At 34.0% G+C, this 24,458-nt stretch overlaps 4 protein-coding genes and 2 long non-coding RNA genes across 6 annotated transcripts; 4 read left to right on the top strand and 2 right to left on the bottom strand.

Moving 5' to 3' along the window:
* Positions 1 to 4: 4 nt before the first annotated feature.
* Positions 5 to 3,462, top strand: LOC139811047 (carbonyl reductase [NADPH] 1-like). The gene is made up of 4 exons (XM_071775073.1): positions 5 to 535; positions 1,937 to 2,194; positions 2,457 to 2,695; positions 2,783 to 3,462. The coding sequence occupies exons 1-4, from the start codon at positions 515 to 517 to the stop codon at positions 3,069 to 3,071; spliced, it is 807 nt and encodes a 268-aa protein (XP_071631174.1). The 5' UTR covers positions 5 to 514; the 3' UTR covers positions 3,072 to 3,462.
* Positions 3,463 to 3,605: 143 nt separating this feature from the next.
* On the top strand, positions 3,606 to 6,333 carry LOC139811044 (carbonyl reductase [NADPH] 1-like). Its single transcript, XM_071775070.1, has 4 exons — positions 3,606 to 3,858; positions 4,931 to 5,188; positions 5,452 to 5,690; positions 5,782 to 6,333. Exons 1-4 carry the CDS (start codon positions 3,838 to 3,840, stop codon positions 6,131 to 6,133), a joined length of 870 nt encoding a protein of 289 aa, XP_071631171.1. The 5' UTR covers positions 3,606 to 3,837; the 3' UTR covers positions 6,134 to 6,333.
* On the bottom strand, positions 5,989 to 7,278 carry LOC139811048 (U6 snRNA-associated Sm-like protein LSm2). The gene is made up of 4 exons (XM_071775074.1): positions 7,121 to 7,278; positions 6,939 to 7,006; positions 6,776 to 6,866; positions 5,989 to 6,609 (listed from the first exon to the last, which is right to left on the bottom strand). Exons 1-4 carry the CDS (start codon positions 7,121 to 7,123, stop codon positions 6,481 to 6,483), a joined length of 291 nt encoding a protein of 96 aa, XP_071631175.1. The 5' UTR covers positions 7,124 to 7,278; the 3' UTR covers positions 5,989 to 6,480.
* A 25-nt stretch (positions 7,279 to 7,303) lies between these two features.
* LOC139811049 (uncharacterized) lies at positions 7,304 to 10,417 on the top strand. The gene is made up of 2 exons (XR_011731534.1): positions 7,304 to 7,439; positions 10,038 to 10,417. It is a non-coding gene; the product is annotated as an uncharacterized lncRNA (long non-coding RNA).
* Positions 10,418 to 13,828: 3,411 nt separating this feature from the next.
* Positions 13,829 to 15,817, top strand: LOC139811145 (uncharacterized). The gene is made up of 3 exons (XM_071775252.1): positions 13,829 to 13,957; positions 14,802 to 14,931; positions 15,681 to 15,817. The coding sequence occupies exons 1-3, from the start codon at positions 13,885 to 13,887 to the stop codon at positions 15,808 to 15,810; spliced, it is 333 nt and encodes a 110-aa protein (XP_071631353.1). The 5' UTR covers positions 13,829 to 13,884; the 3' UTR covers positions 15,811 to 15,817.
* Positions 15,337 to 23,750, bottom strand: LOC139811146 (uncharacterized). The gene is made up of 2 exons (XR_011731557.1): positions 18,558 to 23,750; positions 15,337 to 17,220 (listed from the first exon to the last, which is right to left on the bottom strand). It is a non-coding gene; the product is annotated as an uncharacterized lncRNA (long non-coding RNA).
* Between the last annotated feature and the right edge of the window lie 708 nt (positions 23,751 to 24,458).

Below are 24,458 nucleotides of genomic sequence, written 5' to 3' on the forward strand. Positions count from 1 at the left end.
TTGACATAAGCAATACATTTAGGTCACTTCGACCATTTGTGCTTAGTTTAACCAGGGCGATTATTCCATTGGAACTGACCAATCGCATTTATCGTTAAGCAGCTTGACCAATCATGATTGGCACTTAATCGGGGCGATTAAACTAATCAGAGATGGTGCAACTGGCCCTCAAATGATTCGGCCAATTGACCAATGCGATTAGTTAATTATTTCGCCGTCCGAGATGTCGGAATGACTACGCAAAGCTTTATGCCCGTATCACACTAGCGATTGGTGATTGCGTTTACGTTTACGTTTACGTTTACGTTTACGTTTCCGTCCTGATTGGTCAAAAGACGTAAACGCAATCGCCCAATCGCTAGTGTGATATGGGCATTACATCGGTACCGATATCTTATCATCTTATCTACACAACAATTGCGCTTGATCATCGCGTTTGAAGGTCGTATCGTTGTATAAGTAGACAGGAGTGGTGGAAAACAGGATCCAATTAAGTTATTACGGTGTTACACAAATGTCGGTGCGCGTTGCTGTGGTACGTAATTGGGCAAAAAATTTTGAAAATCAATCAAGAATCTTTGCGTTTTCGGAAGATTGATTGTAGTCTGTTCTTTTCTTAGCTGCATTGCGTTGGTCCTGGTCTACAATATAGATGTTTTAAGCTCTAAGCCCTAAGGAATTGACCAATCACAGTCGATTAGTGTCTGAGCAAAATAGCTGACTTATAATTTCAAGACAGTGCTTTATGCTTTAAATCTTTGTTTTTAGCCACTTACAATACTGTCTTGTGTCTCAAGTCTTAAACGAGTGTACAAAGTGTCAACATTGTAAAACTTTAGACACAAGACTGTATATTGTGCGTTGCTAAAAAAGACAAGATTTTAAAGCATAAAACACTTACTACGTTTACGCGAGCGTTATTTCTGTAGTAGCTTGCGATAATTCCTTCGCGTAAACGGGATTTTGTAGTAACTTACGATAATTTACTCCGCGTAAACGAGTGAATTATCGTAAGTTACTACAGAAGTAACGCTCGCGTAAACGTAGTATACGTTTACACGACGGTTTGCAATCCGCTTTAATAACTACCGTATACTGTCCGATCCAAAATTTTTCTTATTTTGATCATATTGATAATAATTATTTAAATATTAGCTTTTTAGATATTTAAACTACAACTTTTAGTATATAATATAAGTATATCAAAGATTGTTTTAAACGTTTAGAATATCAAAATATATTCATATTTAATTGATCGTTATAATCAAAAAAAGAAAATTTTGCATCGAATAGTATGTGGTTGTTATTAAACTTTGGATTACAAGTCACCATGTAAACGTAGTCAAAATTGCGGGCGTTTTTTTTTTAATTACTCCAACCGGAGTAATTTAAGAAAACGCCCGCAATTTTAAGTTTCAAGACATTCGGATATCTTAGGAAGCTATTGAAAATTTTTCGACCTTATTTCCAATGAATTGTAACTGCTCTTGATCAAAATTTAACATAAGAATTGTAAAAGTGCCACAAGATGGCATGATCAGATCAATTTCGATAGAGTTCCTATAATAAGAGTTAGGACAAACCGCCGCCATATACAGCCAAATGATAGCTTTGTCTCACTCTCACTAACTTCTTGGCTGAAAATATGACGACCATGATAGCTTTGTCTCATTCCCACTTACAGCTTGTCTCACTCTCACTAACTTGGCTGAAACATATGGCGGGACCAATCAAAAATCGTCACCACATTGGCTTAACTCTTATTATAGGAACTCTAAATTTCGATAAAAAGTGGACTTTGTTTTTCTCCTGTATCTTTCAGTTGAACGTTGCAGGGAAAGGGAAAAAATATGAAACGTATACAGGAAGCTATAAAAAAACCAAAAAAACAGATCTATGAATCTTAATTAACAAAGTAATGTTACCTGTTGTTCAGGTAACTGGCGGAAACAAAGGTATCGGCTTTGCCACCGTCAAAGCCCTCTGTCAACAGTACGATGGAAATGTTTACTTGACAGCTCGCGACACTACCCGTGGCTTGAACGCCGTCAATGAATTGGAGAAGCAGGGCTTGAATCCAAAGTTCCATCAGTTGGATGTCAATGACGACGACAGTGTCAATACATTCCGGGATTATTTGAGGAATACGTACGGCGGTCTCGATGTGCTGGTTAACAATGCCGCCATATTTAAAGTAATTAAAGATATTAATTAATATTAGTAATTAATCATTAAAGCTGCATTATTAATTTAATATTCGACAACTATTTTTAATTCTTGTCTTCAAAACAAGATTATTTTAAAGAATAAACTTCTTTAAACAGAAGTGATATATTATTTCTTCTATATTCATATTTATATATATTACATATTTTGATAGAAAATATTTTGCATATGATTATGTGGAAAGTGTCTTTCTTTCTGAGCGAGTATATGTTGAAATTTACTTATTACAGGCGGATGCTACGGAGCCTTTCGGAGTCCAAGCGGAAGAAACGATACGAGTAAACTACTTCAGCTTGCGTAGAGTGTGCACTGCTCTCTATCCGTTGCTCAGACCGCACGCCCGGGTGGTTCACGTCTCCAGCAGTGCTGGTCGTCTGTGCTACATAACTAGCGAAGCGTTAAAACAGAAATTGGCCGATCCAAATCTGACCGAAACAGAATTGGACAAGCTCATGCGCGATTTCGTCGAGTAAGTTACCATCTTTAAAAAAAATTAACATTTCATTGATTCGGGAAGATTTCTGTGAGATTTATATTCGTACATATTTATTTCCAGTGCTGCAAAATCTGGCACGCATCTACAAGCCGGTTGGCCAGAACCAGCAGCGTACGCTGCGTACATGACAAGTAAAATCGGCGTTTCCGCCCTAGCTGGTATTCATCAATCCATATTTAACGCGGATCCTCGAGAAGACATTGCAGTGAACGCGGTTCATCCTGGTTACGTAGACACCGATATGACTAGCCATACGGGACGTTTGACACCAGATGAAGGGGCTGTAGCCCCTGTTTATTGCGCGTTATTGCCGGAGAATACAGAGATAAAGGAAAATATATCGGTATGATAAAACATTATCAGAGTGGAATATATAATAGGTGGACAAACTGGATTGTACTAATCATTCCTATGATGCGTAATATGAACAAATAGTTGGTTGTTATACTATGTAGTTGTTTCTATCACGTTAAATACTAATAAAAAAAATGAGCAAGGATAACACAGAATCCACAAAAACAAATGTGAAACACCTATTTTCTTACAAATATCTCTTATTTTAAAACAACTGAATAAAAATATATTGAAGAATGTTACATTATTACCCACATTTTTAGAAAAAAAAAAAAAAAAAACTTGCGTGAATAATGTGAAACGATTCTATATATTATTTTCTATACTAAATACGAAATGTACGTTATAACTCATAACTAAATAAAGGAAATGGATTCTTGACATAAGCAATACATTTAGGTCACTTCGACCATTTGTGCTTAGTTTAACCAGGGCGATTATTCCATTGGAACTGACCAATCGCATTTATCGTTAAGCAGCTTGACCAATCATGATTGGCACTTAATCGGGGCGACTAATCAGAGCTGGTGCAACTGGCCCTCAAATAATTCGGCCAATTGACCAATGCGATTGGTTAATTAATTCGCCGAGACAATCGGAATGATTTCTAGCATCGTGGACACAAGGCTTTCACCAGTACCGATATCTTATCTGCACAACGATTGCGCTTGATTATCACGTTTGAAGGTCGTATCATTGAGATAAGTAGACAGGAGTTGTGGAAAACAGGATCCAATTAAGTTATTACGGTGTTACACGAAATGTCGGTGCGCGTTGCTGTGGTACGTAATTGCGCAAAAAATTTTGAAAATCAATCAAGAATCTTTGCGTTTTCGGAAGATTGATTGTAGTCTGTTCTTTTCTTAGCTGCATTGCGCTGATCCCAGTCTACAATATAGATGCTTTAAGCTCTAAGCCCTAAGGAATTGACCAATCACAGTCGATTATTCTTCTCATATTCGACTATGGTTGAGCAATTTCTTAGGGCTTAGGCCCAATTTCACCAACGCCGTTTAACTGTAACCTTCGATTAAGCTTACTCTTCGTCTCTTTGTAACTGTTCCCCTTAGAACTTGAAACTGGGCCTTAGGGCTTAAAATACCTATTGTAGATCGGTATTTATACTTTCTGCTTAATACTTAAAAATGAAATAGGTATACAATCGAAAGGTACAGAGGAAAAACGATCAATGAATACGTTTACACGACAGCTTGCAATCCGCTTTAATAACTACCGTATATACTGTCTGATCCAAAATTTTTCTTGTTTTGATCATATTGATAATAATTATTTAAATATCAGCTTTTTCGATATTTAAACTACAACTTTTAGTATATAATATAAGTATATATCAAAGATTGTTTTAAACGTTTAGAATATCAAAATAGATTCATATTTAATTAATCGTTATAATAAAAAAAAGAAAAATTTTGGATCGAATAGTATATGGTTGTTACTAAACCGGATTACAAGTCACCATGTAAACGTAGTAAAAATTGCAGGCGTTTTTTTTAAATTACTCCAACCGAAGTAATTTAAAAAAAAACGCTCGCAATTTTAAGTTTCAAGACATTCAAATATCTTAGGAAGCTATTGAAAATTTTTCAACTTTATTTCCAATGAATTGTAACTGCTCTTAATCAAAATTTAACATATAAGAATTGTAAAAGTGCCACAAGATGGCATGATCAGATCAATTTCGATAAAAAGTGGACTTTGATCGTTTTTCCCCTGTATCTTTCAATTGAACGTTGCAGAGAAAGGGAGAAGAATGAGACGTATGTACAGGAAACTATAAAGAAACAAAAAAAACAGGTCTATGGATTTTAACCAACAAGTAATGCTGTTGTTCAGGTAACTGGCGGAAACAAAGGTATCGGCTTTGCCGCCGTCAAAGCCCTCTGTCAACAGTACGATGGAAATGTTTACTTGACAGCTCGCGACACTACCCGTGGCTTGAACGCCGTCAATGAATTGGAGAAGCAGGGCTTAAATCCAAAGTTCCATCAGTTGGATGTCAATGACGACGACAGTGTCAATACATTCCGGGATTACTTGCGGAATACGTACGGCGGTCTCGATGTGCTGGTTAACAATGCCGCCATATTTAAAGTAATTAAAGATGTTAATTAATATAGTAATTAATAATTAAAGCTGCATTATTAATTTAATATTCGACAACTATTTTTAATTCTTGTCTTCAAAACAAGATTATTTTCAAAGAAAACTTCTTTAAACCGAAGTGATATGTTATTTCTTCTATATTCATATTTATATATATATTACATATTTTGATAGAAAATATTTTGCATATGATTATGTGAAAAGTGTCATTTCTTTCTGAGCGGATATATATTGAAATTTACTTATTACAGGCTGATGCTACGGAGCCTTTCGGAGTCCAAGCGGAAGAAACGATACGAGTAAACTACTTCAGCTTGCGTAGAGTGTGCACTGCTCTCTATCCGTTACTTAGACCGCACGCCCGGGTGGTTCACGTCTCCAGCAGTGCTGGACGTCTGTGCTACATAACTAGCGAAGCGTTAAAACAGAAATTGACCGATCCAAATCTGACCGAAACAGAATTGGACAAACTCATGCGCGATTTCGTCGAGTAAGTTACCATCTTTAAAAAAAATTAACATTTTATTGATTAACTCGGGAAGATTTTTGTGAGATTTATATTCGTACATATTTATTTCCAGTGCTGCAAAATCTGGCACGCATCTACAAGCCGGTTGGCCAAAAGAAGCGTACGCTGGGTTAGCTGCGTACATCACAAGTAAAATCGGCGTTTCCGCCCTAGCTGGTATTCATCAATCCATGTTTAACGCGGATCCTCGAGAAGACATTGCAGTGAACGCGGTTCATCCTGGTTACGTAGACACCGATATGACTAGCCATACGGGACGTTTGACACCAGATGAAGGGGCTGTAGCCCCTGTTTATTGCGCCTTATTGCCGGAAAATACAGAGATAAAAGGAAAATATATCTGGCATGATAAAACATTATCAGAGTGGAAATATATAATAGATGGACAAACTGGATTGTGCTAATCATTCCTATGATGCGTAACATGAACAAATAGCTTGTTGTTATACTATATATTTGTTTTTATCACGTTAAGTACTTAATAAAAAAAAGGAGCAAGGATAACACAGAATCTACAAAACAAATGTATAACACCTTTTTTCTTACAAATATCTCTTATTTTAAAACAACTGAATAAAAATATATATTGAGGTATGTTACATTATTACCCGCATTTTTAGAAAAAAAACTTGCGTGAATAATGTGAAACAATTCCCTATATTATTTTCTATACTAAATACGAAATGTACGTTATAACTAAAGAGAAGAAATGGATTCTTGACACAAGCAATGCATTTAATAAAACTATGAGCTATCTCGCTTGAGCGGTCATCGCTTCTCTCCGCGCTGCTTCAGTTAAGAGATGGATATCTACTTCATCCACTGGAAGTTGTACGTATCGTACCACAGATCCACGTATGAAGCAATTCTTTACAGATAACTAGAATTTAATATGCATCTTGTTAATTATATTTGATTGTGCACTAAATTTAATGACTATATTGCATGTAACTGTTATCGTTAGTCATTACTTTAATTTTAAATTGGCAAACAAAGGTTTAAATTTGCATGACAAACGTCAATGGAAAATTGATTTATTGACATACCATGTGAGGATACTTCTCTGAATCCGTTACGCTAATGTCGGCCAGTTTTATGTTCAGATACTGATCGACGGAATACAATGTGCCGCAGATACTGAAACAAAACGCGTTGTAGTTGTCGGCATCAGTGTCATATTCAAAACGTTGTAATCGCGTGACAACTCACCTGAGGTCATTTTTTAGCTCGACCACCACGTCCTTTCCGATCAAGGATTTGAAGAAGGAATAGAACAGCTGAAATATTGAGAACACGCTTGGTTGAACTTGATAAAAATCCGGATGTTATTCGCGTGGAAAGCCGGACGTTACGTATCTCGTTATCGCGACAATCTACGTTTTAAGACTTACCATGACTAATTCGATAGATCACCGCGATCACTAGGATATTTAGTATCGTGTGTGCTACTTTGCAATTATTTACAATGATAAATCCCTTACAAAGAGTTTCGGCGGCCAATTTATAACCTCATCACGAAACGACGAATCGACAGAATCGACGCCGACGGAGCGACGAGTGTTGTTCCTCGGGCCGCTTTTTCTCGCGCATGCGCGACGTGGCGTGACGTAGCACCGTCGCGGCGAGTGCAGGAGCGTACATGCTGATAGTCATGGTAGCAGTATTTGGCGGGATCCCATCAAGTGGCATAGGTTAGAGTTAGGTAAGTAGGTAAGTAAGTATATTATAATGAGAAAATTAATATATTATTGAAAACAATTAGGTGACTATTTATTACAGATTTAAGATGTAAATTTTCAATGTATGTAATATTTGTTAGCTTTGTTTCTTGGTCAATATTTTTTGGTTAGTATTTTAGTATTATGTATATCTGAAAATTTGGAAGAGATAATTGTTCTCTTAATTAATCTTTTAATTGTTTTCAATAATATGTTAATTTGCTATAGGTTTGAATAATATATTTTGTATATATTATTCATTATTATTAACTTTAAATTTATTAATGTATATAATTTATTGAAATTTATTGAAATTTATTTCTTATTTTTTTTATTAATATCAATTATTAAAATATTTTTTTTAAAATGGATTTAAAGAAATCAGGAGCCATTAAAAAAATTAGAAGTTTTCAAAATTCTTGGCTAGATGAGGATTGTTTTAAAGGATGGTTGGCTCCTCATCCTACAGAGAATAAAGCTTTGTGTACTTTATGTAATACTGCCATCAGATGTTGTAAAACAGATTTAGTGCGACATTCACAAAGGTCCAAGCATGTATCACGATCGACATGTCAAAATCAAAGACTTGATGATGATGAAAGTACTCTTTCACATACAAATCAAGTTAAACGCGCGGAAATAAAGTTAGCTGCATTTTATGCAGAGCATAATGTCGCATTTTATACTGCAGATCATTTGACTCCTTTATTGAAATCAATTTTCATAGATTCTAAAATTGCGCAGTCTCTTTCAATGGCCCGACGTAAGTGCACTAATATTGTTAAAAAAGTAATTGCTAAATATGAAACGGGAAAAATTGTTAATATTTTGCGAAAACAAAAATTTTCTATTTTAATTGATGAAAGCACAGATATTTGTGATAAAAAGATTTTATGTATTCTTGTACAATTTGTTTCGCCTTTAAATAAGAAAGTTAGAGTTCAGTTATTAGATTTAGTATGTTTAGATGCCAGAGATTGTTCAGCGAGTAAAATTTTCGAGTCTTTTAAAACACTTTTAGAAAGTAAAAAAATTCCGATAACAAATATTGTTGGAATGGCAAGCGACAATGCATCAGTAATGACTGGATGCAATAATTCTTTTTTTTCTCATTTACAGTTACAAGTTCCACATGTAGTTTTGTTAAATTGCATCTGCCATTCATCCGCGATAATAGCTAGTAAAGCTTGCGGAAAATTACCACAGGATTGTGAAAATTTAATTCGAGGAGTTGCTACTTACGTTTCAGGCAGTGCAAAGAGATCCGCAAAGTTAGCTGAATTTCAAGACTTTTTTAATGTAGAGAAAAATAAAATGCTTAAATTATCAAATACGCGATGGCTTGTTTTACACAAATGCGTTGTTAGATTGCTTGATAATTGGATAGTTTTAAAAAATTATTTTAATCTAGAAATATTTGAAGATAATTTAAAATCTGCAGAAATTATTTTAACACACTTAAATGATGATTTAATTAAAGCTTATTTATTGTTTTTGAAATATTCCTTACATTTTTTTAATAATTTTAATATTATTTTTCAATCGCGCAAAATTTTAATTCACAAATTATTTGAAAATAGTCAGCGAATAATTCGGCAATTTGCGACAAATTTTATGATCCCCGAGGCTTTGACAGAAATCGCTACTGTAAACGTAGACAATGAAAATAACATCCGACATTTAGATCAAATACATGTTGGACCTGAATGTGAAAAACATTTGGCAACGTTATCTTTAGAATGCGCTCGGGAAATTAAATTTAAATGCTTAGAGTTTTATAAAACAGCAATCCGCGAAATGATAAAACGTCTGCCTTACAAAGATTCTTTTTTTGAACAATTAACTTTCTTGGATCCCGTAATAGCTCTTTTTGATGTAGGTAGATTTAAAATTACCGATTTGAGTAATATTGTTGAGCACTTAAAAATAGAAGAAATAGATATAACAAAATTAGCAGTAGAATGGGTAACTTTACCAACATTTTTTAACGACTTGCAGAAAAAAGAATTGGCCTCTTTAGAAATCGATGAAATGTGGAAAAAAATTTTTGAATGCAAAGACGATAATGGCCAAAAAATATTTTCAAATTTACAATTTTTAGTAGAAACAGTTTTAACATTTCCACATTCAAATGCCGAAGCAGAACGGATATTTTCTATAGTAACAGATGTAAAAACTAAAAAGAGAAATAAATTATCCAATGAAACTATTTCCGCAATTTCTATTGTTCGATCAAGTTTTCAAACAGAAAATATTAATTGTGTAAATTTTGAACCCGATTGTGAACATTTCAAATTACATAACCCGGAAAATTTATATGCACAACAATCTACTTCGTCTGATGGCACTTAAGATTTCTTTTGTATTTTATATATAATTATTATTGTCTAACGTAGTCACTCATTACTTTACGTACAATTTATTTATTATTGTTTTACTTAACGTAGTCATATTCATCTAGCCGATTTTTTCCTTTTGCGTGCATGTGCAGTAATTACCTTTGTGCAATATTTTTGCGAATTGAAATTTTATTTTATGTTATTAAATGTATAACCATACTAATATATATAATACTTTTTATTTTTCTCAGGTTTTTTAACAAAGGATTTACTGTGTTTCAGTTTAAAATATTAATATATATGTATATGTACGATTATATTGATTCAATGTAAGTTTTGTTAACTTTATAAAGAGTAACTAGTAACATATTTGTGATATTAACATTAATGTACTAGTAATAACATATTTGTGATATTAACATTAATCTGATGGTGATATCAATATGTAGTCATTTGATTTATCATATTAATTATAATTGTTTAATGAGATACAATTGTTTTCTGTTATGAATAAATGTACTTTTTTTTTAATGAATACTGGTAAGGTTTTTGGCAGTTTTCCTTACCCTGGCAACAAATGTTGGTATTCTTTTTATAGTCTGCCAAATAAATATATTTTATTTTATATATATATATACATGGTGTAATAAATTATTTTAACACCCTTCCTTGCTTTACTTTAATTTTCCTATTATAGCTGAATTTGTGTGTGTGTGTGTGAGTGTGTGTGTGAGTGTGTGTGTGTGTGTGTGTGTACAGACGCGCGTGTTTATACATATATACATACATATAATACATAATATGTACATTACAGTGGTCCTTAAAAAGGGTAAGTTTGAATCATGACTGCTCGAACGGTTCGGAAGGGTCGAAATAAATAAAAAAATCTGTGCCAAAGGGCAGCTTCTCCTATCTCAATTTTAACACGTGCTACAGATCACTTGAATTTTCCTATTAAAATCAAATAGCAAATGATTTTAGTATGAATGCAACAGCGATAGGAAAAATTTGAAACTTGGCAATTCTCTTACTTATAATTGTACCTATCTTCTGAAATTTTTATACATTTTTATCTACATATTTCAAGTTGCTAGTGATCGATGAAAATAATTTTTTTTTATTTTTGAAAAATCAAAGGGATCTTGTTTATTTATTTCTTTCTATAATTTCGTTTATATATTTATTTATTTATTCGTAGTCTTAAAGAAAAATTCAATACTTTTATAAAATTATTTATTTCAACAATCTTTTATGAGTGTCTCCTTTTTCGCATCGGAATATTTGTTTTTATATTCTTTTACTATTTGGACAATAAATTGTTTCTTATCTTCGTTTTTGTGTTAAAATATTATTATATTTTGATATTAACTGTAAAAAATTCAATAAATTATGTTTCTAGCCATTTTTTTTATATTTTGGCAGGATTATATTACATATAATTTTGACATTGATGAAATTGTGATGCAAACCTATTGACGCTGCGCTCAACGGTCGCAACGCATGCTGACTAGAGTCCTAGGCCGGTATTCATAGTCGGATCTTATATTTCAGACCATCTTAAACTTAAGATCTTATATTTAAGACCATCTTAAACTTATAGCACTTGCCGCGACGGTGCTACGTCACGCCACGTCGCGCATGCGCGAGAAAAAGCGGCCCGAGGAACAATCACGCATGGAGCATATACATATAGTCACGGCCGAACTCCGAATTGATGAGTGGAGACCTCTGTCGGGTTGGCTTATGAACGGTTTTTCCCAAAATTTAGCCAAATTAATTAACGAATCTCATTAAAATTATGCTCGTTTTAATCGGTAAGATCAGCCGCAACCCGGTACATAGCCGGATTTTCCATTTTGGCTCTTAAAAAATTTATAATAAATAAAATACGGACTATCGCAGCTAAGCCAACCCGACAGAGCTTCTTTGCAACTGCGCTATATACTTTCTGCTTCACTCGGAACAATATTTATACTTTCTGCACTTAAAATACAGTAAATTTTATTATAATTAAATATTAAAGAAGAAAAATGTAAAGCACAAAAAGCTCAAGGAAAATTTAAATTTGCTTGAATGTTGCTTCCTCATAGATGAAGCTTTGTTTTCGTTAAAAAAATTTTTTTTTGTTTTTCTGAATGTGTTCAGAATGTTCTAAAACGTCGAAAAATTGCAATTTTAAAAAATGTCTGTATGTATGTATGTGTGTGTGTGTATGTGCCAAATTTACCGAAATTTCTATAACTTCAGAACTAATCAACCAAATCTTAACGAATTATATATGAAATAGGGGTAGAAAAAACTGAAGAATATAATAGAATTAATAAAAATTGCTAATAATCAAGGGGTTTTTTTAAAATAAAATTTTGAATTTTTGCAGAAATGTTTGTTTATGCTTTAACTTCCGCAAATTTGGAGATATCGATTTATTTCTAATTTTATTACATTTTTCAGTTTTTTCTACCCCTATTTCATATATAACTTTTTAAGATTTATTTGATTAGACCCAGCTTTATACGCGATCGAAGGTCCATAATTTTGATTGCATATAAAGCTAAGTCTAATCAACCGAATTTAAAAGAATAATATATGAAATAGAGGTAGAAAAGACTGAAAAATATAATAAAATTAGAAATATATCGATCTCTTTAAATTTGCGGAAGTTAAATTTCTCTATGAGGAACCCAAGTGCAAATTTCTAATTTGCACAATTTTTAATTAGAAATAATAGGATAAAAAGGGAAAATTAATTACGTACATATTTCAAGCAGAATTCAAGAAAGAAATATTGCAAATTACTTGATATTTATTCTTTAATGCGCCTATAAATTCTTATCGGACCGTTTTCCTAAGATATGAAGATAGAGAAACGATGTGTGAGGGAAACGTCGAAACGTTACATTTGTGAGCAACGCATTGTAGTCAACAGGCAGTTTATCGTAATATCGAATCATGCAAAAGTTATGCGGCAGTTCAAAGCGCGAGAGATCCGCCCAAACAGCTCCGCAAGTTCGCTTCATTAAGACCACAGAGTCGACTCACTTAACCTTATTACAGTTTAATCGCGATCGCGACAGCTAGCATCAATGTATCATCTGAAAATAACTCTCGATTGTTTATCGATTCGCGTAGCGACAACAACGAAAATCAGCAATATGCTGATGCGCTTCACAATTTCGCAGCAAGGATCTGAGAGAGATAGGGGGAAAAAGCATTAAAAAAACATCGAAAACTGCTAATTGATTTTTTAATCTAAAAATGAGGCACGAGTTTTCATGGTCGCATTCCCTCGACGAGATTACAGGTGAAGAGGCAATTAGAATATGTACGTCTATGACCTTTTGAGATTATCAATCTTAATAGGCTCCATGCAAAAGAAAGAGAACTATTTCTCAGTTCAACCTAACGCTCAATTCTTCCGTGAAACGGAACAGGAGATATAAAAATAGATATACTAGAAATTCGACGGAGCAGTCGTGGGGTAGCAACCTATAAGTGCTAGGCATGAGAACAAAGAATCCCGAGATATAAGAAATTCCTGCCGTTTCGTTTCATTTCCATCGAAAAAGAATCGAAATCGCTACGACAAAATAATTTAAACGCCTTATCATTGTCTTTTTCTGACCAATCTGTGTCAAGGTGAGCCGAATCTCAATCGGGACGTTCAGTTAGCTAAAACTGAAAAAATGTTTTCCATCAGGGCACGTTTCGCACATACATAAAACATACCGAGAACTGAATACTAAATTCAGCGAAATTTCGCAAAAGACACAAATATAATTAATAATTAATGCATCATGTGAAGTAAAATGGGATAATTGCACTATGTTCAACGATGCTGAAAAGAGGTCATAAGAGGTCGTGTTTAATTTAATGTCGGCGAGCCTAATGCTAACTTGATCCTTGTTCTCTTTGTTATCTTATTGCTATCGCCACGTGCGATATCGCACATTTTGCTTCGTGCCTGTTCGTGCAGAACAGAAGACGAGATATTCCCCTCCAGAGATCCATGAAAGAAGGAGAAACGGTATATAAAAGGTGATTTTTCGAAATTTTAATATCGTCTTTTCTTCCGAGTGACTCCCTAAGCAAGAAAGCAAGATGAAGGGTTACATCTGCGCGATTTTGCTGTTGATTTGCGGCGAGATGGCTTACTCTGCGACGCAAGTACGAGGTATGTTGCATAATTATCCGATTAGGAGATTATCGCTGAGGAAAAGACATTGTTACGTCCGGACACTGTAAAACAAATGTGTATAGAATAATTTAGCCAATTTATAAACGACACGATATTGCCATTAGTATACTTTCTCAAAAGACTTGCTACACAGAGAGAATTTTCTCTTAAAATTTACCCTGAAATCATGGTAGTTATGGGACAACATGTACTACCAAGAATTTTATGCGAGCTATTCTGATTAATATCCACCATAATAAAAAATATTAATATCTATTACATTAAAATATAAAATATTTTACTAAAATATATCTAGGGAATCTCAATAATTTTTCAAAATTTACTATTTGCTTGATAATTTTTATCACGTTGTTTGTAAAATGTCTTTTGTATATTTTAAAAATTCCTTGGTTGCCAAGTTGTCCCAAGTTTGTAGTTAATTTAAGGGTAAAATATAACAAAAAATTCTCTTCGTGTACTTATCGTACACGCGTGTACACATTATGTGTAACCTCAATATTTCAATGACAGATTCATTGGCAGATTTGCAAATTAGACGACTAGGATCATTCCGAAACCAATGTAGCTACTTATTATTAGCTAATAATAACGCGGAAATAAATAAAAAATTTTGAATCATATTTTTCGGACAGTACTTTCGGATTTTACCACACAGATATAATTAATATTTTACGTATTTCGAAGTCTATGTTTGATTGTACTGGGACGATTAACGACGATTCAGCGACGATGCTGAATATTAAGCAAATTCAACTTCATTCCTTTGACGCTAGCGTCAAAGCGAAATCACCACGTTGACCTTGTTAACGCTCATTTTCAGCGTCTCGTGAATTGAGACCTTCAGGTAGCTGCCTTTTTTTGGGATACGAAGAGGTCAGTGTGGGTAAACACACGATGTTCCCGTGCAAGGAGTTGGTTTGTGACACAGACGGTCAAATAACTATGAGCTCGTAAGTCAAAGCATCGTATAATTATATATCTGACTTAACGTAACTAGATATAAGATTTCACGTATCTCGGAAAATTCTATTTAAAGAATAAAAAAAATTTCGTCTTTCACGTAAATGACGGCTTTTGATGCCTAATCTTGTAATCGAGAAAATTGATGGCTGGTACACAACGATCTTTTGATTATTCCGATCCTCGCTTTAATCCAAATTAATTAATCTTCACTGGACGTAAGCAATGACAATAATATGTGATTAGACACCTAAATTATAAATTAACAAAGGAAAATGTGTTTAATTTATACAAGGAACAATAGATTTTTCGGGTCATGCTGAAGCTTAATTTACCGAACTTTCAAATTCATAAACGGTTACAAGAAAAAAAGATTAGAGAAAAAACTTTAGAAATAAAAAAAAAATATTGTAGATTTATTATATTTTGACTCTGTGTCTCAGAGAAAGTACATGATTTCTGGGACACGATGTATTTGCTAACAAACTTGTAAAGTTAACGGTTAAATGAAATATATCGCGAGAAAGCATTTTATAATAAAAAAATTTCATATTATTTCACATTTCTGACAATAAGTATCTTTCTTTTTTGATTAATATATTTTAAATAATTAACAACACACTCCGTATTTCGCAATGGAATTTGCACAACTGCAAGATTCCATCGCGTTTTCAATGCTAATGTAAATTTTCTATCAAATCTCTCTTTCGTAGTCTAATTTTATTCCATTTCTTTCCAGATGCCCGTCAATGGCTTGTAATTTTGGGGAGGAAGTTACTGGTATAATCCCTGAAAGACAAGGGAAACCTTATCCAGATTGCTGTGCACAACTGATTTGTAAGTCTAGACCAATATCTGTGGTCATATAGTCATAGTTTATGGTCTATGTCTATAGTCATAGTCAGGGTAATCCCTGAAGTCGCTGACGCACCATACTATTTGCCACAGATAGGATTCGAGTAACGCGCCATTCTCTACCTCTACTTATTAGCTAATACTTTATTATGTGTTCAGTCTTATTCATACACAGACTCACATAATCGTATAGTTATTATATACTCTTACATTTTAAATATAACATATCAGGCGCACAACTTATATTAGAGTTACATAATATGTGACATCACCATACTTATTATCGCGTACCAAACGCGCGCTTTTACAAAAATTACTTTTCTTTATTTATTTACTAACATCTACTTCTAATTTTTGTAAACGCATAACTATTTTATTTTACATATTCTTATGGAAAGAAAGTAAGGTGTGCTAATACGCACATTTCTAAACAGCCAATAAATTTTGTTCCAGCGACCGTCATTTTGTAGTGGCAAATTAAACTGATATGCCTTCACTGCCAATACTGAAAATCTATAGTGTATGTAAGAACATACGTGATGTAAACTACAGATTTTAATACTGACAGTAAATATCAGAACATAACCATAAGCCATAAACACAAAAATTTAAAAATATAGGCGCGGCTGTTACAATGCTCAGAAAAATACCAAAACGCGTACCGTCCTTGGTATATGAGTATACCTTGTTTTCTTTCCACTATGCATATTCTTACTTTATTATTAAATTGTTTATATCTTTTCTGGCCTAACGTTTTAGTTAATATATCCACAATTGTAAGTTAATTGGACAATGCTTTATATTTTGATTAATTTTAATTATTTTTATACATCTCGTGCATAAATCTTATTTTTTCTATGTCTATGTGTCTGCGTCTATTCATTGTACCATTTCTAGAAAATATAATTTTATGACACTTTCTATTTATATTTACCGCAGAAATTCGTATATAATATTCTATTAATGTCAACAAAAAAGTAATAGAAACAGTAACAACTCGTTAGTTATAGAATATAGAGTAACGATAATTCGGTACAAATTGTGGATGTATATAACTAAAAAGTGATAATCTCACGCGCGATAAACGTAAAGGAAAAGCTGTTTGTTTCCTCTGCTTGAAAGCATTAGCACACACATCGATACATTTCAATGTTATTTAATACACAGTACAAAGTACTATTTAGTTTCATTACGTATGTATTTGTGGAACGGATAGACGAAATGTCTCTATACGTAAGTGAAGGGAGAAAAAGGCCGATGTGTTCGGGCACGAAATTGCATCACTGGCACGACGGTTTGAACGAATCGGCAAGTGGACCCATTACTCGATCTAGTTTAAGGGTCGGTCTCACGGCTTGCGTCCGGGTAATGATGGCGACGGCATGAGTAGCCAAGGCTGCTTCTTCCGGTTAGCGGCATTGGACCTTTGAATGTACAAAAAAAGAAATAAATACAAAATATATACAAAAGATATATACAATTTATGTATGCGTATACAGAATTTCTGTATCTGTATATCGAATATATATAGCAGGAGGCCATGGTTCGAGCTTGAGCTGCAGCGCCATATTGGATTGGATTGGATATCGAATATATGTATCCTATTCCATGGTCTGTGTATGTATTTGGATATTTACGACCAATACTCGTATTAAGTATATAACAGAAATTCCAGTCGTAAGTATATATAGAGGGTTTGTGTATAAATCAAGTGTACATCAGAATTCGGGTTCTGACGGTAACATATAATAACGCACATATTAATCTTCTGTATACTCAACTAAGAATTTTACCGCAGGTGTACACCGTATATTCGACTGTATATCCGAACATTTTTATATCCGAATAAATCTACTTATAGAGATTATATTGTCATTCCGGTGTGACATAAAAAAAAAGTTTTTTTTTTTCATTTTGCGAAAGTATAACATATATTTAAAAATGTACTGTTAAATTTTGGTAAAAAAAATTCTAAGTATTTCGGCTTTTGCCGCTGCTTCTTCTAGAAGTGCAAAGCGTTTTTCTTAAAACATTATTTCTTTATCCATAAGCGGAGGTAAAATCTAAAAATTTAGCCAATCGATCGTTCTAAAATTTTGACAGATTATATTCTATATCAAGTATATAGCTCTGGCAGGAACTAGAATTACGTCTTTTTATGTTGAATTTAACATATTTTTTAAATTAAAAAATTGTCGAATTTGTTATTTCTGAACATGAATTAATTTTTTTTCCAATTCTTCCAATATAGCGACACTCATAAATTTTTTGTTTTAAATAAGTCTACGAGATCAAATCACATCCGCCGCCGAGGCATCTTTTTTTAAACGTGTCATCTTTGCGTTGCAAAAACATTTAAAAAAATTAATTTTAATAATGTTAATATTGTTTGATATTTATTGTATAAGTAGCTTAATAAATCACAAAAAGTTTTATACTATTACAGATAGTATTCATTAAAAAAGAATTCCTGAACATTGCTCAATTTCTTGGCCATTACACCGGAATAATACCTCATAATATACGGTATACATAAGCCTGATTATACATATATTCAGTCTCATGCAAAATACACAATGCTCAATATACGTTAAACAAATCCATATATTATAAGATACACATGACCCAATATGTATGTATATTCAATATGTGTATGTACGGAATACATATGACTAAATATACCTGCATACATTAAATCTATATACGAATAAAGCCAAAATACTACACAGACTGAATATACAGATGCACAAATTTCAATTACCTTTAGTTGAATATCCATTTCCCCCAGAGTAATGGTACCGACTCGCAGTATCGTTTTAGACTTCCGGTGGAGAAGGTGCGGCTGGAGCTGGTGATGGCTTCGCTCTGGCTCTAAAGAGCCAGGACCACCGGTCGTCGATGGACGGCGCGGCAAGGTCATATTCGCCGTCCTCGTGTAGGAGTGCTTCGATGTCGTCGGGAATGCCTTATTCCATCGCGTGTTCGCTCTCAAATGATCGCGATAACGATTCCGGGGATGGGTGACAAGTCATCATTATTTTGCCCCCTTTCCACCGCGTCGTTTTATTACTTTGCCGAGTGCCTCGTTTTCTAGAGCTCCTTGTTGTCGGTGCCATTGCTCTCGTTGAGTTGCTGGTTGGTAATAGAAGCGCTTTTAAGATCTAGCATAAACGTGTCGGTATCATTTCCCTGTCTACTCCTCAGTCCTACGATGACAGATATTAATCAGCAAACTTCGAACGGCCCGATGTATCTATAAAGACTAATTTTTCATTGAACGCAGGCTTTTTGTTGAAAAGCTTTTGTTGAAAAGCATGATCGTGTTTCCACACATGGTCGCCGACTTTAGGTTTCCAATCGCGGCGGCGCAAGTTGTAAATGTCGGTGTTCCTGACGGTGGAACGCTTGCGCTAAATTTACGCGGACCAGTTCGAAGGACTCTTCTAATCTCTCGCGCTGTTCTATTGGTGTGCAGGCCTGCCCGGCGGGTCTGCGGAACTCTCGCCCATCGTGGTTAAGATATGTCCCACCAGTAACCAGTCGCGTCATGCAGAGCAGTATTAAACGCGAATTGCGATTACACTATATACGCTCACGAACGGTGCCTTCAGTTGATGTACTGCAAGATCATGGTTTTAATGGTCCACTCCACTGGCCGGGTTACGATGCATATGCCGGTGTAAATGCGGTGTCCCCAGGATCTCGCATCATGTTTGTAGTTTTGCGGTCTTGAGCTGCTTTCTATTGTCGTTCAAAATCATGTCCAAACGTCACGATTTTTAATTGCCTGAGTCCCTTTCCTAGCATGGTAAACGCCGTGATAGGATTGCTTTCCGGAGGAGCTAACGGCACCTGTTAATAACTGTTCTTGAGGTTAAACATGGTCAGATATTTCGTGCCTCGAAGCTCATCAACAAGTGTGGAGAAGATTTGTGGCAATGAATAGGCATTGCGTTCGGTGACGTCATTTACTCGGCGGAAGTCGATGCAAAACCGTGGTTTTCCATTCTTCTTCAGAGTGACCGGTCGGAGCTTGCACTGGCCCTCAATGTGTTCAAACTCGTCCGCGCGCCTCAGCAGATCTTCGGCCCGGCGGATGCTCTCCTATCATTGTATGTACATACAGCTTATATCGCAGATGCATGTTCTCGTATTACAAGAGTTCCAATTGTTCTTCGGCGAAATATTCGCCTGCCTTACGCATCATAATAGCCAGCTCAGTTTCAATACCGAGAATTTCTACACTGAAAAAAAAAGTAATTAAATAAAAAAAATATAAGTTGAGCCAACAAAATGTCTCATTGCGAAGTGCCAACGAAAGATATACTTATTGCAATCATATTTGCAATTGCAATGCCGTTTCAAAATCCCGGCATTGCGTGAAAGAAATATGTAGTTCTTGGATATTACTCTCTTAATACTATTATATGGATCACTTCCATATAATAGTATTAAGAGCGTTGTAGTTGAATCAATGACATTTTTTCAATAACAGATGCTATTAAATTAACAGTTTTTTTTTCTCAGTGTAGTTTGCTTACTAACATATACAAACTAGGGTTTCTTATTTAAATCGCTCTAATGTCTGTGGCACGGAACGGTCTCTGTTCGGATCCCGTAAAACGACCTGTCGTTTCTCGAACGCAAACAAGTTAGTCGGGATTCAGGGATTGAGAGATATGTCCAGAGCGCACGATCATATACAATATATATAATTTATATATATAACCGCAATCCTGCAATACTGAGAAAAAAATTAATTTGTCAACTAATAATCTCTCACATAAACAGGTATGGACACTTCGGCTCGCCAAAGCATCCCCTAAATGAAGCCAGAAAACCAATATAGCGTCAGATGTGTAGTAAACGCTTTTAAACGCTTTAAAACGTGGTTTTTCGGTGTTACATGTTAATTGGCGTTACATGCTTGTTTGTTAAACAGTTTAACACTAGAAGTAATAAATTATTTATTTTTATCATTTAAAGCATGCAGCAATCCTGCGGCATATAATACGCGGTAGGTTTTATTACATCTGCAGACGCTATATTGGTTTTCCGTCTTCACTTGGGTCTCACTTCTCTCCTAATGTGCTTGTGGCATAGAAATGTTCAAACCTGTTTACATATATGATCGTAGCCCAGAGATACGTAGACTGTAGTGGTTGATAGTAACTAATAGTAACTATGATCGATATAGCCTGCGTTCGCTTATAACGCGCTATTACCTTGTTCTACATCCTTGTTTTACATGATTTTTTAATGAGCGATAAAGTTAGAATGACGCCATATATTAGCGCTAATAGCGTCTCCCCGAACGTGCCCATATATAGTTTAATTATTGTATGCAAAATGTCTACAATATGTAAGTGTCGCGTGAGAGGCGCAATATTCAGCGCGTATAGTTGCGCAACATGTCAAAAGTGGTAGGTGCGGATGTACGGCGCGTAACAATTATCATGCTTACAATTAGTAGTTGTCGCGTGTTTAACAAAGCAGTCCTTTGACGTGCGTGGTGCAGCTCTTGGGGCCGGCCTTTCTGTCGCGGGCGCTAAGTTGACAAACAATTATTCGATATTTACTTACAATTTATTATTTTCTTTTAGTTCTTTTAATATTCTTCTTCAGTGTATTTTTCTAAAATATTTTTTTAATTCACAAGCAACTTAAACTAGTTGTGCTTGTTCCAATTAAAGTTATTGTTCCTAAAATAGTTAATATTTTTTTCATTTAAATATATTATATTTTAATTTAGTTTAACTATTTACTTTTGGATCCCGTTTTGGATTAAAAGTTATACTCTAAATCTCTTTTATACGCACCAACACTAGTAAGAGCTCCATCAATAAAAGGAATTAAATATAATTTACTTCCTAATTGTTTGAATCCTAACCCAATTTTTACATATATATTATATCCGGCTTTTCGGCTATTATAACCATCAACTATATTTATTTTTCTAATATCATCATTATTAAAACTAATTGTATCAAAATGTACCAAATTTTCCTTTTGCTACATCACCAAAAGTAGACCTTGATATTGCTTTACCGTTTGTTTCTATTGTAACATTAGGATAATTATACGAAATATATAGAGATATATACGAAATATATAGAGATGAATAATCATGATATTCTCTTCTTTTTGACTAATTTGCCGACATGTTTCTATAGTTATTATAATTAACATTATAAGTGATTGGTATATGATTTTTGCTTGGATCCCGTTTTGGATTAAATGTTATAGTACTTACTTCAAGACCAAAATCTAAATATCTTGTATACGCACCAACACTATAAAGAGCTCCATCAATAAAAGGATTTAAATATAATTTACTTCCTAATCGTTTGAATCCTAACCCAATTTTTACATATATATTATATTTGATTTTTCGGCTATCAGAAGCATCAACTATATTTAGTTTTCTAATATCAGTATTATTAAAAGTAATTGTATCAAAATGTAATGGACCAAATTTTCCTTTTCCTACATCACCAAAAGTAGCCTCTGACATTGCTTTACCGTTTGTTTCTATTGTAACATTAGGATAATTATCGCTAAATTTATCAAATGTTTCTGCGTAGTCCAAACAATCTACTACTAAATATAGAGATGAATAATCATTATATGCTCTTTTTTTTGACCAATTTGCCGACATGGTTCTATAGTTATTATAATTAACATTATAAGTGATTGGTATATAATTTTTGCCTGGATCCCGTTTTGGATTAAAAGTTATAGTACTTACATCAAGACCAAAATCTAAATATCTTTTATACGCACCAACACTATAAAGAGCTCCATCAATAAAAGGATTTAAATATAATTTACTTCCTAATTGTTTGAATCCTAACCCAATTTTTACATGTATATTATATTTGGCTGTTTTCTTATCAGAGGCATCAACTAAATTAATTTTTTTAATATCATCATTATTAAAAGTAATTGTATCAAAATGTAATGTTCCAAATTTTCCGTTTCCTACATCACCAATAGTAGACGTTGATATTGCTTTACCGTTTGTTTCTATTGTAACACTAGGATAATTATCCCTAAATTTATCAAATGTTTCTGCGTAGTTAAACCAATCTACTACTAAATATAGAGATGAATAATCCTGTTCTTCTGCGCGTCCTGACCAACTTGCCGACAATCTCCAATAGTTATAATAATTAACATTATAAGTGATTGGTGTATGATTTTTGCTTTGATAACTATTAATTATTATTGGTTTATTGTTATTTTGTATTTTATTTCTTTCTAAAAAATTAATTTTATTATTTTCTAAGTTAATTTGTTCATGTTTTTGATAAGGACTAGCAGCAATTACAGATGGCAATGCAGTTCCACTAATTGTTAATATACTTAATAAACTTAAAAGCTTCTTCATTATTGTAGAATAAAAAGAGAGGTTTATAAAAATGGCAATTACAAAAGAAGAATTAATAGAACAAGGTTTAAGTGAAGATATAGCAGATAATATCTTAGACCAGTTTAATAATGAAGCAAAACAAATTAGATAATCTGCTTTTCACTGAATTTATTTCTTTTCAGGTATATGTATTTGCACATCGGTGCTCGACAAAATGGCCGCTGACTGCCACGTAGGCCGGCCGGATATTCGCGCTAACACTCCGGTCTAACACGATTACAAATATTCGATATTCGCTGTATAAATTTATATACGTTGCGATTTCGACGCTTATTCGCGTGCTTTAATTACTCGCGGGATTACGCGCCGCTCGCGGGTTAACTCCTGGTTTTGTATGAGAGCAGTCAACACTACGTCCGCACAGCGCGAGCTCTCCCAGGAAAAGGACCTTTGTTTCAGTATCAATTATCGATACACTTCGCGTTATTACTCGCGACTTCACACGCGGGATTACGCGCCGCTCGCGGGTTTTCTCCGGTTTTAATAGAGAGCTCCCTGGTAACCATCTCCGATAGAAAACAATTAAAAACGGCTATATCTGTATCGTTTTCAATCGTATCTTATTAATTGGTTCTATCGTTGCAGATTTAGAAGACAGATAAAACATTTATAATTGAATCGCTTTAGATCCAAATACGAAGAATGCGTAGTGCCCTGGAAATTTCCACCGACAAACAATTTTTTTCTAACGTTCCTGGTAACCATTTCCGATAGAAAACAATTAAAAACGGCTATATCGACTGTATCGTTTTCAATCGTATCTTATCGGTTCTATCGTTGCAGATTTAGAAGACAGATAAAACATTAATCGAATCGAATCGGTTTCTATCGCTTTAGATCCAAATAAGGAAATAACAATACAAATTTTATATAGTTATGAATCGTTTTCTATATGTACAATTATTGCTCGTCTGAATCAATCGTATATACACGATATAGTATATATATCGTTATTTATGATGGTAATGTAATAATTTTACCGTATGCATTAATACGAATATATATGAATAAAATGATAGACATCTTATATATCGATATTTATATGACTTAACCGAACCGATACATCTATCGTTTCTTATCAGGATTTTCTGACATACAAAACTATCATCTTCTTTACGGCAGCAAATCGGTTCGCGTAGCGACAACAACGAAAATCAGCATCATTCTGATGCGCTTCACAATTTCGCAGCAAGGATCTGAGAGATAGGGGGGAAAAAGCATTAAAAAAAC

Source organism: Temnothorax longispinosus, chromosome 4, assembly GCF_030848805.1.
Source record: "Temnothorax longispinosus isolate EJ_2023e chromosome 4, Tlon_JGU_v1, whole genome shotgun sequence".
NCBI lineage: Eukaryota > Metazoa > Arthropoda > Insecta > Hymenoptera > Formicidae > Temnothorax > Temnothorax longispinosus.